Source organism: Pezoporus wallicus, unplaced genomic scaffold, assembly GCF_028554395.1.
Source record: "Pezoporus wallicus isolate ANWC-B61680 ecotype Strahan unplaced genomic scaffold, APGP_CSIRO_Pwel_v1 contig_1, whole genome shotgun sequence".
Classification (NCBI taxonomy): domain Eukaryota; kingdom Metazoa; phylum Chordata; class Aves; order Psittaciformes; family Psittacidae; genus Pezoporus; species Pezoporus wallicus.
In genome coordinates, this window is record NW_026639226.1 from 11,403 (window position 1) to 26,550 (window position 15,148).

Below are 15,148 nucleotides of genomic sequence, written 5' to 3' on the forward strand. Positions count from 1 at the left end.
TTCAAACTGAAACAGGGGAAGTTTGGATTGGATCTAAGGAGGAAATTCTTTGCTGTGAGGGTGCTGAGGCACTGGAATGGGTTGCCCAGGGAGGTTGTGATTGCTCCATCCCTGGTGGTGTTCAAGGCCAGGTTGGACAGAGCCTTGGGTGACCTGGTTTAGTGTGAGGTGTCCCTGCCCATGGCGGGGGGTTGGAACCGGACGAGCTTCAGGCCCTTTCCAACCCAAACCATTCCATGCCCCTATGAGGATCCCAGCACGGGGCAGCTGTGTCTCCCCTGGCCCTTACCGCGGCGTAGAGCAGAGGGCAGGAGTGCATGAGGTCGTGATCCGGGGGCAGGAGGAACACGCTCCTGAAGCAGGCTTCCAGGAGGCTTCTCTCTTGGCCCACCAGCACCGCCTCCAGCGAGCTGCCGGGACACGGGGGTCCGGATGGGTGCTGGCGCTGGGGGTCAAAGCGGCGCCCGGGAGGGACGCGCGGGTACCTGAGCTCCGCGATGACCTCCATGGCGAGGTGCCGCACGGCCGTGAGCACCTGCTCCATGAGCTCCTGCTCCAGCAGCATCTGCAGGGCACGGGGGGTGAGGGGGGGGAGCCGGTGCCGCCGGCACCCACCCCATGGGTGCTGCCCCTCTCACCCTGATGTTCTCTATGAGGCGGTGGCTGCGGCAGAAGGCGGCCAGGCCCTCCTGCAGGCCGTGGAGCCGGGCGGCTCGGAGCACGCTGCAGATGCTGGTGAGGAAATCGATCTTGAGGCGCAAGCCCTGGCAACGAGGGGGGGCACGGAGACACGGATGGGAAGTGTGAGAGGGGACCCACGGATGGGAAGCGTGAGAAGGGACCCACGGATGGGAAGCGTGAGAAGGGACCCACGGATGGGAAGTGTGAGAAGGGACCCACGGATGGGAAGCGTGAGAAGGGACCCACGGATGGGAAGTGTGAGAAGGGACCCACGGATGGGAAGTGTGAGAAGGGACCCACGGATGGGAAGTGTGAGAAGGGACCCACGGATGGGAAGCGTGAGAAGGGACCCACGGATGGGAAGCGTGAGAGGGGACCCACGGATGGGAAGCGTGAGAGGGGACCCACGGATAGGAAGTGTGAGAAGGGACCCACGGATGGGAAGTGTGAGAGGGGACCCACGGATGGGAAGCGTGAGAGGGGCGGATGGGAAGTGTGAGAGGGGACCCACGGATGGGAAGCGTGAGAAGGGACCCACGGATGGGAAGTGTGAGAAGGGACCCACGGATGGGAAGTGTGAGAGGGGACCCACGGATGGGAAGTGTGAGAGGGGACCCACGGATGGGAAGCGTGAGAAGGGACCCACGGATGGGAAGCGTGAGAGGGGACCCACGGATGGGAAGCGTGAGAGGGGACCCACGGATGGGAAGCGTGAGAAGGGACCCACGGATGGGAAGCGTGAGAGGGGACCCACGGATGCGGCAGCCGGCAGCGGGGCCCCGTCAGGGGATGCTGTTACCTTTACGGGGCTGTTGTTGAAGGCTTCGATGTGTTTGATGCTCTTCCACTCGAGGTGGTACAAGGGTAAGGAGCAGGAAGGGGAGGGAGGAGGAGGAGGAAGAGGAGGAGGAGGAGAAGGAGGAGAGCAGGGCAGGATGCCGAGGGGCTCCGGTCCTTTTGGTGGATGAGAAAATGAACACGAGCCATCGGTGAGTGCTTGAGCCCAGAAAGCAACCGTATCCCGGGCTGCATCCACAGGAGCGTGACCAAGGAGGTGATCCTGCCCCTCTGCTCTGCTCTCGTGAGACCTCACCTGCAGCATTGGGTGCAGTTCTGGTGTCCTCAACATAAGAGGGACATGGAGCTGTTGGAACAAGCCCAGAGGAGACAATGAGGATGAGCAGGGACTGGAGGCCCTCCCCTATGAAGACAGGCTGAGGAAGTTGGGGCTGTTCAGCCTGGAGCTGCGTGGAGACCTCAGAGCAGCTTCCAGTATCTGAAGGGGGCTGTAGGGATGCTGGGGAGGGACTCTTCATTAGGGACTGCAGTGACAGGACAAGGGGTAACGGGTTCAAACTGAAACAGGGGAAGTTTAGATTGGATCTAAGGAGGAAATTCTTTGCTGTGAGGGTGGTGAGGCACTGGAATGGGTTGCCCAGGGAGGTTGGGAATGCTCCATCACTGGCAGTGTTCAAGACCAGGTTGGATGAAGCCTTGGGTGACCTGGTTTAGTGTGAGGTGTCCCTGCCCATGGCAGGGAGGTTGGAACTGGATGAGCTTCAGGTCCTTTCCAAGCCAACCCATTCCATGACTCCATAGGGGAGCGCTGCTCCCTCCCCGGCTGCCCGGGCACATCCTTCCCTGCCTGCACCACCACTGCCCCCCAGCCCCATGGGGCCCCTCACTCACCTTCTCGCTCCGGCAGCACCGTGGGCACCCCATGGGCTCTGCTCTGGGCCCCTCCATCCTCCTGCCAGCCCAGCCCGGGGGTGCTGGGGGGGGTCCCTGCCATCCTCCGGGCAAGGGCAAAGCGGGGAGAGTGGCGAAGGCACCGCGGGTCCCTGCTCCTGCTCCGCCCCAGCTCTGTTGTGTCACAAAGGGCTGGAAAGGGCCCCCCCGTTCCGAGCGCTTCCCCTCGTTGAGCGGGAGCCGTTTCCATAAGGGAATTCCCGGCTTCCCAAGGGGAAAAGGATTCGGCTGCGTCCGGACCGGGTTCCTCGCCACCAGAGCGGGGAGGCAGCGCATGGGGCAGCAGCGCATCCCCTCCGTGCCCGGAGACCGGGCACAGCGCAGCGGCCTTTAGGAGGGACTTAGAGCCCTCCTTCCCCTGTAGTAGCAATTAACAGCGCAATTAGCCGCTATTAAATGCAATTAAACGCTATTAAACTTTAGCACCGGTCTCCATCGCAACCGAGCCCCCTGGCAAAGCCGCCCGAACTCCATGGGATGCTTTCAGCACGGTTTTTGGCTCCATCCCATGGGGCTGCTCCCTGCATCCCATTATTCCCGATTTAACCAACTGTTCTCCCCCTGTTCCGCGATTCCTCCTCTGGAAGAGAGCTGAGGGAAGCAGCTCCCTTCCCCGCAAAGGAGCCCATAGCAAAGCCGGCCTGAAACCTGCCTTTGGGGCAGCAAGGAGCTCACGGCGCTCACCCGGCTGCTGACGAGGGGGCTGTGAATGAACTCTTCCCCCGGGTTTAACAGATTTAACCCCTTAAAGCGCCCCATCCTTCACCCTGGAGCACCCAAAGGAGCAGGTTTAGGTTCCCCCCCCGCACCTCCCGCCCCAAACCCGGTTTCCAGGCGGTTGCTTTAAGACGTAGGGCTTGTAACCCGACCAGTTCCTTGGCACCGGCTGTGGACAAACATTCCCTTCCTTACGCAAGAGCCGAGCGTGCCACGGGAATGCTTTGGGACGCAGCCCTCGCCTTCCCCTTCCGTCCGGGCCCGGAGCCGGTACCGCACAGGATGCACGGGGCTGGATGCGCTGCAAGAGGGCAGGAGCACGGGGTCGGGGGTCCTAAACCCCGGAGGAGCGAGGGCCGCTCGGTGGGGATGCTCTGCCCCGTGATGAAGGAGGCCTCCATCCTCTTCCTCCGCGCCTGCCTCGCGCTGCTGGTCCTGCCCATCCGCATCCTGGCCGCGGTGGGCCTCTGGCAGCCGTTCTGCAGGAGGCTTTTCTTCCCCTTCTTCTTCACCCGGTTCAGCGCCGCTTACGAGAGGGAAGCCAAGGGGCTGAAGCAGGAGCTGTTCCGCAGCCTCCCCGCCTTCAGGAGCCCTTCCGGAGACCTGAAGCTGCTGGAGCTCGGCACCGGCCCCGGAGTCAACTTCCAGTTCTATCCCCCGGGATGCAGGGTCACCTGCAGCGACAGCAACCCCGGCTTCCAGCGGAGCCTCCTGCGGAGCATGGCCCGCAACCAGCACGTCCGCTACGAGCGGGTCCTCGTGGCCGCAGGGGAGGACCTGCGGCCGGTGCCCAGCGCCTCGCAGGACGCCGTGGTCTGCACCCTGGTGCTCTGCTCCGTGCCCGACGGGAGCCGCGTCCTGGGGGAAGCGCTGCGGGTGCTGCGGGAGGTGGGGACCGGGCTGGGAGGAGCGGGGGAACCGGGGGGCAGCCCGGGGGCAGTGCGCTGGGGGAAAGGAAGGGGGAAAGAAAGGGGGGGATCGGGGGAAAAGGGGGGAAATAATCAAGGGAAACGGGGGAAAATCAGGGAAAAAGGGGGGAAATAATCAGGGGGAAAGGGGGGAAATAATCAAGGGAAAAGGGGGGAAATCAGGGAAAAAGGGGGGAAATAATCAAGGGAAAAGGGGGGAAATCAGGGAAAAAGGGGGGAAATAATCAAGGAAAAGGGGGGAAATCAGGGAGAAAAGGGAGAAATCAGGGAAAACGGGGGGAAATCAGGGCAAAAGGGGAAAAATCAAGGAAAAGGGGGGGAAATCAGGGAAAAAGGGGAGAAATCAGGGAAAGGGGGGAAATCAGGGAAAAAGGGGGAAAATCAAGGAAAAAAGGGAGGAAATCAGGGAAAAAGGGGGGAAATCAGGGAAAAAGGGGGAAAATTAGGGAAAAGGGTAAAATCAGGGGAAAAGGGGAGAAATCAGGGAAACGGGGAAATCAGGGCAAAAAGGGGAAAATCAAGGAAAAAAGGGAGGAAATCAGGGAAAAGGGGGAGAAATCAGGGAAAAAGGGAGGAAATCAGGGAAAAGGGGGGAAATAATCAAGGAAAAAGGGGGAAATCAGGGAGAAAGGGGAGAAATCAGGGAAATGGGGAAATCCGGGAAAAAGGGGGGAAATAATCAAGGAAAAAGGGGGGAAATCAAGGAAAAAGGGGAGGAAATCTTGAAAAAGGGGGGAAATCAGGGAAAAAGGGAGGAAATCAGGGAAAAAGGGGGGAAATCAGGGAAAAAGGGGAAAATCAGGGAAAAAAGGGGGGAAATCAGGGAAAAAGGGAAAAGGGGGGAAATCAGGGAAAAAGGGGGGAAATAATCAGGGAGGGGGGAAATCAGGGAAAAAAGGGTGAAAATCAGGGAAAAAGGGTGGAAATCGCGGAAAAAGGGTGGAAATCAGGGGAAAAAGGGTGGAAATCAGGGGAAAAAGGGTGGAAATCAGGGGAAAAAGGGTGGAAATCAGGGGAAAAAGGGTGGAAATCAGGGGAAAAGGAGGGAACAGGAAAGAAGGGGAAATAATCAGGGAAAAAGGGGGGAATCAGGGCAAAAGGAGGTTTTGGGGTGGTCGGCCTGTGCTTAGGACTAAAACCCTACAAAGCGAGGTCTGGCCATGAGAACCGCTGCTGACTTGGCCCGCAAGGACAGTGAGGGCAGGCTCTGATTTAGAGCTGCTCCCCACCCACACCGTGCACTGGGGTCGGGGCGCTCCCCCAGCAGGCCTGAAAGCCTGCACTGGAATAAGCTGCTTTAGCCAGCATTGAGTCTTATTTAGGGAATAGGTGGAGTCTTCATCTCCTGTCTTAGCGATTTAGTTTATTTATCATTTATTTTATTTTATCATGCATTTATTTAGTGTATTATTTATTAATAATTCATTTACAGAATGTGTACTATTTATTTAGTGTATTTTTTTATTATTAATTTATTTAGTGAAGAAGCGTACTATTTGTTTAGTGTATAATTTATTTAATTTATTTTTATTTATTTCTTTATGTTATATATTTATTTCGTGTATTATGTCTATTATTCATTTATTTAGTGAAGAAGTGTGCTATTTAGTGAATGTATAATATTTATTTAGTGTATTAATTATTATTATTGAGTAAGTGCTATTTAGTGAATGTGTAGTATTTATTTGGTGTATTAATTATTATTATTTAGTGAACGTGTGCTATTTAGTGAATAAGTGTAATATTTATTTAGTGCATTAATTATTATTATTTAGTGAATAAGTGCTATTTAGTGAATAAGTGTAGTATTTATTTGGTGTATTAATTATTATTATTTAGTGAATAAGTGTGCTATTTAGTGAATAAGTGTAGTATTTATTTGGTGTATTAATTATTATTATTTAGTGAATAAGTGTGCTATTTAGTGAATAAGTGTAGTATTTAGTGTATTAATTATTATTATTTAGTGAACAAGTGTGCTATTTAGTGAACAAGTGTAGTATTTATTTAGTGTATTATTTATTTATTATTATTTAGTGAAGAAGCGTATTAGTGTATAATTTATTTAATTTTATTTCTTTTTCTTTCATTTATTTCCGTGATTTTCTTTATTTCATGATGTATTTATTCCCTATATTATGTCTTTATTACTCATTTATTTAGCGAACAAGCCGCTTTAGAAGCGGGCTGAGCCACCCGCCTGCCCCCTGACAGCCCTTTATTCCCCTGCAGCCCAACCCAGGCGAAGGCTTTGAACAGGCTGGGGTTTGGGGTTCCTTTCAGCCTCTAAAGAGGCCTTTTCGAGGCAGTGCTCTGCGTTATCAACCCCTCGAGGGTCTGAGTGGGACTGCCGCGTTTCCCTTCATTTCCCTGTTGGGAACGCTCCATCCCTGGCGGTGTTCAAGGCCAGGCTGGATGAAGCCTTGGGTGACCTGGTTTAGTGGGAGGCGTCCCTGCCCATGGCAGGGGGTTGGAACTGGGGGAGCTCCAGGTCCTTTCCACCCCAACCCATTCTATGATTCCTTATGCAAACCTCAACTGGAACTGAACCAGAGGGAGCAGAAACCACTGCGTTTTGGATCCCTGCTCACACGAATCCCATTGAACACCTCCCAGGCACAAAGCAGGCAGGGAAGTTGGGGGGCAGGAGAGGGAACGGGACGCAGAAGGAGGTGACGCTTTCCCCTTGGGGTGACTTTGTGTTCCCTAGGGAGGCGCCTTCTACTTCCTCGAGCACGTGGCCGCCGACCCTTGCAGCTGGAAGCACTTCTGGCAGCGGGTCTGGCATCCCACCTGGAAACTCCTCTTTGACGGATGCTGCCTCACGAAGGAGACGTGGAAGGCTCTCGAGGAGGCCGACTTCTCGGAGCTGCACCTCCAGCACACCACCGTGGCGCTGCCCTGGACTCCCACGCACCCTCACATCATGGGCTACGCTGTGAAGTAGCTCGGCGCCCTGCCGGGCCTCCTCTGCGTCCCTACAACCAACACAGCACCACCTAATCCCAGCGGCCCACGTCGTGAGAGCCCTGCTTCCGACAGCTGAGGAGCTCGGGAGGTTTAAAGCTTCATTGCAATAAAGGGAGAGGCTCGCCGTGGTCAGAGCTCTTGCTTTGCCTCAAGTATCCGCCTGTTTCATACCTTCCCCATCCCAAATCCTTCCTCCTTTGGCTTGGATACCCCGAGGATCCCAGCAGGAGTTAAACTGGTGTTAACGGCACCCCGGGGCTGCTCCGCTCCGGGTAACTGATTCCTGCCATTGGGAAGCATCCAAGTGCCATTGGGATCAGCTGCTCCCCTTCTCCCCCTGCTCCCAAGCACTGATTGAGGCGCTGCTACCCCCCCCCCCCCCCAGAAGGTACCGGGGCCGGCTCCCAGCATCAACCGCGTTCCATGATGCGCGGTGGGGACTGAGCGGCACCGTCGCCATAGCGACCACTGTTGGTACCCGCACCTCCATGGGTGCCCCCCGGCAGAGGATGCGGTGGGAGCTGCGTGCGGCCGCGCTGGTGCTGCTGCTGGTGCCACCGGTGATGGTCGGTGCCGTGGCCGTGGTGACGGCGGCCCGGGATGCACCGGATGGTACCGTGCTTGAGGCACAACGGCGGGCGTAGGGAGCGGGGTGGAAGGGGCTGGGAGGGAGGGGGAGAGGGAGGGGGTGTGGTGGCTCCCCATGGACACACCGGGAAAAACCTCGTTTGTGCCCAAGTAGGTGAATTCATGGAGCAGGGGGGGGCTGGAAGCTGCTCACCCTCAGTACGTGCACACACAGGAAATCACAGACATAGGAGGGCTGGGGTGGGAAGGGACCTTCAGAGCTCATCCAGTTCCAGGCCTGTGATGGGCAGGGGCATCTTCATCTAGACCAGGTTACCATGAACAGGGACATCTTCATCTAGACCAGGTTACCTTGAGCAGGGACATCTTCATCTAGACCAGGTTACCATGAGCAGGAGCATCTTCATCTAGACCAGGTTACCTTGAGCAGGAACATCATCTTCATCTAGACCAGGTTACCTTGAGCAGGAGCATCTTCATCTAGACCAGGTTACCTTGAGCAGGAACATCTTCATCTAGACCAGGTTACCTTGAGCAGGAGCATCTTCATCTAGACCAGGTTACCTTGAGCAGGAACATCTTCATCTAGACCAGGTTACCTTGAGCAGGAACATCTTCATCTAGACCAGGTTACCTTGAGCAGGAGCATCTTCATCTAGACCAGGCTGCCCATACACGAATAACCACTGAAATACAAGCGTTAAATACAACCCAAGGAAACAGCCCCAGCACCTCGGCTCCAGCTGCAAACACCTGCAGCCCTGCCGCAGCAACTGTAGATTCAACCCCCACCCCAACCAACCAAATACACCCACCCCAAAGCATCACCGAACCCAAGCCCTGAGCATGCCGGCAGCGCGCCGCAGGCCGGGTTTCAGGCTGCACCCTGCAACTGCCCCCGTTCCGCTTCGCAGCGTGCGGCCAACGGCCGCTCCTGGAAGGCAGCTCGGGAGCCCGGATCGTAGCTGGGCACGACGCAGCGGTGGGAGCGTGGCCGTGGCTCGTGAGCCTCCAGCTTCACCGCGGTGGCGGCCGATACGCGCACGTTTGTGGAGGAGTCTTGGTCCATGGGAATTCGGTGCTTACCGCCGGCCACTGCCTTACGGGGAGGAGGTAGGAGGGCTGCGGGCACCGCTTCTGGGTGACTGGGAGGAGGGCACCACGGGAGAGCAGCAAAGCATCAGCTGGACAGAAGGCAAAGCAAAGGGGTTCTGAGTTCTCAGAGCGCAGAGGCAGTGCGCGAAGGCCAGGCTGAAGGGGGCCTATAGGGATGCTGGGGAGGGACTCTTCATTAGGGACTGCAGTGACAGGACAAGGGGTAACGGGTTCAAACTGAAACAGGGGAAGTTTAGATTGGATCTAAGGAGGAAATTCTTTGCTGTGAGGGTGCTGAGGCACTGGAATGGGTTGCCCAGGGAGGTTGGGAATGCTCCGTCCCTGGTGGTGTTCAAGGCCAGGTTGGATGAGGCCTTGGGTGACCTGGTTTAGTGTGAGGTGTCCCTGCCCACGGCAGGGGGGTTGAGAACTGGATGATCTTAAGGTCCTTTCCAACCCATCCCATTCCATGAGTCTATGAGTCAAGACCAGGAAGCCTTGGATACTCACACCTGGCTGGGTCCGGGCCAACCTCTGGTGCTTCCAATGAAGGGCTCTTTGCTTTAGATGTGATGGTTTTGGTAGCCTGGGGGCTGGTTTTGTCACGGAGCTCTCATTTTTCTGCTTGGTAGATTCTGATAAGCTAGCAAAACAAACAGAAAATGATTAAGTAGCCATTTAATTAGTTAATTATTTAATTAGTCAACTATTTAATTAGTTAATTATTAAATGAGTTAATCGATTAGTTAATCATTTAACTAAATAGTTAACTATTTAACAAAACAGTCAATAACTTAATTACGATGATTAAAATTTACGTGGAAATTTAAAGGAAAGGACTCAGTATTTAGATGGGAAACTCCACAATTCCTTGGGTTTCACGCTATTTCCCCACTTCCTGCCTTACCATCCTTTGGGCACCCTCAGAAGAGGCCTTGCAGCTGTACCCGGAGCAGCTTTGCTGCACGTCAGCCCTCACCCCGGTGTCGTTGCTGTGGCCCTTAGCACAGTTGCACAACCCACACGCGCTCAGGCAGGTCCATCCCGTTGGCTTACCCGTGACCGAGGGAAGCCGAACGCTAACGCGATGCCTGGACTTCGGAAGCGGCGGCGTTCCGCAGGGCTGGGCTGGATCAGCTCCTTGGTTCTCCCATTAAGGCCCTTCCACAGGCGTTCATCCGGAGGGGGGCTCCAGCCCCATTCGCTCTCTGGCACCCGGGAGCGTGCTGGAGGCGAAGCTGAGCTTTGGAGCCCGCACTCTGCTCGTCCCAGGTTCAGTTCCCACTGGATAGCAGCAGGGATTCTGGCCAATTCCTACCTGCATAGGAACCAGGTGTGAATGACTCTGGCCCTATGCCTAAGATTAATATGAATATTCATACATTCATACGAATAATATCTGAATATAAGCATATATTTAATACATTAATCTATTTATTCTATATTAAATATTCATATGTTCACATATATTTATGTTTAGATATATATTTATGTTCACATGTCCATATATATTTGTGTTCATATACATATTTAATGCAAATATTATTTCTAACTTCTAGTGAACGACTTTCATTCACTAGAATGAAACTATTCGTTCTATTTCTATTCATTCCCATTCTATTCATATGAATAATATATTAGTATATTTAATATATTAATATATTTATACTAAATATTCATTTGTTCATATCTATTTATGTTCACATATATATTTAATACAGATATTAATTATTTGTAACTTCTAGTGAATGAGTTGAACTATTCAATTTCTATTCATTCATTCTATTCATATGAATATATTGATATGTTTAATCTATACTGACTATTCATATGTTCATATATATTTATGTTTATATAGATTTATGCTCATATGTTCATATATACATTTATGTTCATATATCTATATCTAATATAAATATTCATTATTTGTAACTCCTAGTGAACGGGTTCCCCCGAGCTAGGTACAAGCACGCTCTTTGTAAGCATCGTGGCTTTAAACCAACTTCCTTTCTGCCACATAAACCCGTGCTTCTTTTACCTTTTCCAAAGGAAAACCTCTGCTGAGATGGGGTGGGAAGCAACATCCGAGCATCTGCTTAAACCCCGGAGCTGAATTTGCCTTTAGAGCCATAACCAGCAATAGGAAACTGAGTGCTCGAGCCACACCGAAGGGGGCTCAGCCGAATTCCTTCCAGGTCATGGTTCCTGCAGGGTTTCCAGTGTGTATTCCTCCAGGTGCATGAGCCAACAGCAAGTTAATCAGTTAAATGACACCAAAGAAAGGGTTTACTGGACCTTAATTGCCCAACCCACATTGACTCCCCATTAGGGACCCATACACCTGGCGGGCTGTTTTGGGGGTGCACAACCTTGGGCAGCCCGGTGCCCACACCACCCGGAGATACCTCAGGAGCATCGTGGTGCACCCGGGCTTCAGGAGAGACACGTTTGAGAACGACGTGGCCGTGCTGGAGCTCGGCTCCGCGGTGCGCTACGGCAGCGCCGTCCAGCCCATCTGCCTGCCGCCGGCGCACCTGGACCCACTCGCCCACAGCGGAACCCAATGCTTCATCAGCGGCTGGGGACGCAAGAAAGAGCAAGGTAAGGACGGGCTTTGTGGTGCTGAGCGGGTGCTGAGCTCACAGCAGGGGCCGGGCACTCAAGCTTGACCTCAAGCTTGCTGAGGTTCTGGGCTTATCGCACATCACCAAGCGCTGGTTTCCGTTTTGAGCAGAGCAGATCCACCAAAGGCACACGTTCCTTCGCTCTTCTTCCAGGTGGAACATAGAGTCATGGAATGGGTTGGCTTGGAAAGGACCTGAAGGTCACCCAGTTCCAAACCCCTGCCATGGGCAGGGACACCTCACACTAAACCAGGTCACCCAAGGCTTCATCCAACCTGGCCTTGAACACTGCCAGGGATGGAGCATTCCCAACCTCCCTGGGCAACCCATTCCAGTGCCTCAGCACCCTCACAGCAAAGAATTTCCTCCTTAGATCCAATCTAAACTTCCCCTGTTTCAGTTTGAACCCGTTACCCCTTGTCCTGTCACTGCAGTCCCTAATGAAGAGTCCCTCCCCAGCATCCCTACAGCCCCCTTCAGACACTGGAAGCTGCTCTGAGGTCTCCATGCAGCTTCTCTTCTCCAGGCTGAACAGCCCCAACTTCCTCAGCCTGTCTTCATACAGGAGGTGCTCCAGTCCCTGCTCACCCTCGTGGCCTCCTCTGGGCTTGTTCCAACAGTTCCATGTCCTTTTTATGTTGAGGACACCAGAACTGCACCCAATGCTCCAGGTGAGGTCTCACGAGAGCAGAGCAGAGGGGCAGGATCACCTCCTTGAACTGCTGAAACACCTGACCACAGGAAAGGGAACTCGCCTGACTTTAGGTTCACATTCCCAGGTTCTCAGTGCTGTCTGCAGAAAGCTTTCTTATTAGAATCATAGACTCAGGGAATGGGTTGGGTTGGAAAGGACCTGAAGCTCACCCAGTTCCAACCCCCTGCCATGGGCAGGGACACCTCACGCTAAACCAGGCCACCCAAGGCTTCGCCCATGGTTTAGTGTTACTGCAAACCAACAACCCTGAAGCCTCTGAGCAAGACGAGTCAGCACAAACACTGCATCACCTCTGAAGCCCGCACATCTTTAACCCACTGAAGTTTGTTAGAAGCAGGCACAATCTCTGTGTCACCCACTAAGTACACGCAGGAATGAGCTAAAGCCTGAATGGGGCAGGGGAAGCACAGCAGGAATTGCTATAGCACGAGTATTTCACCTTTTCATATGCTGTCTTGCACTGAAGGTAAAACTTCAGCGGTGTTACAAGAAGCAGAAGTGGAAGTCATTCCTTCCAATGTCTGTAACAGTTCTGATGCCTACGGAGGGCTGGTTAACGACAACATGATCTGCGCTGGCTCTCTATGGGGAGGCCCCGATACCTGCCAGGTAAGAAGGAACATTACACCCGAGCTGCCCCTATGGAAACCCCCAAGCCAGAGCGTCAGGGGCATGGTGATGACCAGCATTTGTAGCATCATTCACTAAAATGGCACAAATACGAAGCAGAAAACACGTCAGAAGTGCAAAAGGAGCAGCAGGAATAAAAGCATGAGACGGTGACGCACATCTCAAACCCATGATAACACAGTAAAAAGATAAAGAACACAAGCAGATTTATACGTGTTCAGGGAGAAAAGCCTTAGAAGGAAAAGGTGCAGCAAGAAAACCAACCACCTTTTAGTTAAGGACACCGAAACTAATGCAGGTGTGGTGTTCTGGTCACGGTGGTCTCACCCAGCACCACCAGATCTGGTCTGCATTGTGCTACCCACGTATTAGCATCGTTATTACTCTCCAGTTAACTTAGCTGATGTATTACTGGCCTTAGTCTGCATCCTTCCCTGGAAGGGAGTATCTTCACCAGTGGGGTTTCTGCTTATCTATAGGGAGACAGCGGAGGACCCTTGGCGTGCTATCACCCCCCCACCAACAGATACTACCTCGTGGGGATCGCCAGCTTTGGGGTCGGCTGTGGCCGACCACGATTCCCTGGGATCTACGTCCGTGTGTCCCAATACAGAAGATGGATACAAGCAGAACTGGAGCTGAATAACAAGGCTGCGAGCCCCAGGAGCGCTCCGCTCCCCGTCCTTCTGAGCCTGACGCCCACAGTACTTGCGTGGAGCCTCTGAAGGGACAAACCACCGGGGCATGGCTGCAGAGGTTCGGTCTGCCTGGTAAACCTTGGGGAGGAGAGCCTGCTTCAGAATAAACCCGAGAGCCAAGGGACACACACTGAGCTTTCCAAGCCGTGTTTGCGCTCGCATCCGTGCTTTCCTTTCTGCTTTTGATGTCCATTATCACCAGCAGAGGGATCGGTAACAGCCTTAACCCTGGTAATGAAACTGAACATAGAGATGTTAACCAACCGAGAATACTTCTTTCTTACCTCTTTTCTATGCTTTTCCAGCCATCAAAACTTAAGCGTTAGCAATGACTACCACGCGCTTTGCAGAAGGCAGCTGCCCCCTCTGCTGGGTGAACGCTGGCAGAGCAGAACCGTGCCTCCCAGGGCTCAGCTGAAAAGCGGAGAGGGGAAAAAGAACCTGCAGGAAGAGAAAAGGTTTCTCCCCTCCTGATTTTCAGCGCTCACTACCGGTTAGGCACAAGTGACTTCGTTCTCCGAGCGCTGAGGGCCGCAGCTCTTGGGTGCTGGTGCCGCTTGGCCACTGAGGGACCCGACGGCACCCAACGCACGCGCGCTTGCTCAGGGCTACGCTCATGAAGAATCAATCGGGACCATCAGGGATCAGGTTTTGGCGACTTTATTTACCAAGGTCAAAATCTGCAACCATCTAAGTGCTTCAACAAATATGTACAATTCAGAGAAAGCATGTAATGGACTTCTGCTTGGAAATAACCAGCACGGTACTAGGTACTACAGCTCTTCCTCTCAGGATACAGATTTTACTCTCTTAACAATCTAGACTGTAAAGTAAATCCAAAGTAAGTGCCTCAAAGAGCAAACTCATGTTACTGTTTAATACTTCCATGATGAAAAATAAGCTGCTCTTTCCAAAAACCACTTATTTTAAGAGGATAAAAAGGTACTAACGTGATGTCTGGCAGCACGACTCGCTGAACACAGAAAGAATGGGCCACCATTCTGTGACAGTCTTAACACTTGATAGCTTTAATTATTCTTGTTATCCTGTATTACAAAAGAAGGTCAAGGAACAACAGCACACGGTGAGGATCACAAACCATACACAGGAGTTCCCAAATTGGCTGCAGTACTGTAGGTCAAACCCTCTTCACCATACACACAGACCTGATGGGGGACGGAGCGAGAGGGTCCGGTTCCCAGAGGCGCCAACCACGTCCCACGGCTTCCTTCTTCCTGAAATCCCACTAACAGAACCAGGAGGCACGGAACACCTTCTTCTGGAGCAGTTCCCTACAAACACCTTCGCCCTGTTCACTCTTTTCTGATGTGCAATGAAAGCACCCCCCTTTTCTGACACGACCACGAACAGAAACGGGTTCTCCAGTTTGGCCTAAAGGAAACGTCCGTAACAATCCCCCAAACTGCAGAGAGAAAGGTGGCTTTACAGCTCACTAACACCATGATTGTGGAATGCTGTCTTCCTCATCCCGCTTGCAAAGAGCTCTGCTTGCCCAGAAGTCCACGAATTCCAAGATGAGGCAAATAAAACATACTGACTGACCGTATGAGAAGCAGTACACAGCCGGGGAGCGAGCAGACCTCTGGACTGCCTTCAGCTCGGAGCTAGCACAACACACGCACACGGAGCTCTAACACCTTTTGAATAGCATAGTCCATAGTGCAATTCCCGCTGACATAACTGGAAGCAGGATTCGATCCTAACTATGGAAAACAGTGTAGTTATTATTCA

At 53.1% G+C, this 15,148-nt stretch overlaps 2 protein-coding genes across 2 annotated transcripts; both read left to right on the forward strand.

Annotated features, from left to right (window-relative positions):
* The first annotated feature begins 3,531 nt into the window (after positions 1-3,531).
* Positions 3,532-7,045, forward strand: LOC130601698 (N6-adenosine-methyltransferase TMT1A-like). Its single transcript, XM_057413951.1, has 2 exons — positions 3,532-4,035; positions 6,787-7,045. Exons 1-2 carry the CDS (start codon positions 3,532-3,534, stop codon positions 7,021-7,023), a joined length of 741 nt encoding a protein of 246 aa, XP_057269934.1. The 3' UTR covers positions 7,024-7,045.
* Positions 7,046-7,534: 489 nt separating this feature from the next.
* Positions 7,535-13,423, forward strand: TMPRSS12 (transmembrane serine protease 12). The gene is made up of 5 exons (XM_057413928.1): positions 7,535-7,658; positions 8,549-8,747; positions 11,059-11,330; positions 12,535-12,677; positions 13,178-13,423. The coding sequence occupies exons 1-5, from the start codon at positions 7,535-7,537 to the stop codon at positions 13,421-13,423; spliced, it is 984 nt and encodes a 327-aa protein (XP_057269911.1).
* Positions 13,424-15,148: the final 1,725 nt, after the last annotated feature.

Coding starts and splice junctions, on each gene's coding strand:
- LOC130601698 (XM_057413951.1), top strand. CDS start 3,532: ATGAAGGAGGCCTCCATCCTCTTCCTCCGCGCCTGCCTCGCGCTGCTG. Junction 4,036..6,786: donor CGCTGCGGGTGCTGCGGGAG/GTGGGGACCGGG, acceptor TGTGTTCCCTAG/GGAGGCGCCTTCTACTTCCT.
- TMPRSS12 (XM_057413928.1), top strand. CDS start 7,535: ATGGGTGCCCCCCGGCAGAGGATGCGGTGGGAGCTGCGTGCGGCCGCG. Junction 7,659..8,548: donor GGCCCGGGATGCACCGGATG/GTACCGTGCTTG, acceptor TCCGCTTCGCAG/CGTGCGGCCAACGGCCGCTC. Junction 8,748..11,058: donor CACTGCCTTACGGGGAGGAG/GTAGGAGGGCTG, acceptor ACTCCCCATTAG/GGACCCATACACCTGGCGGG.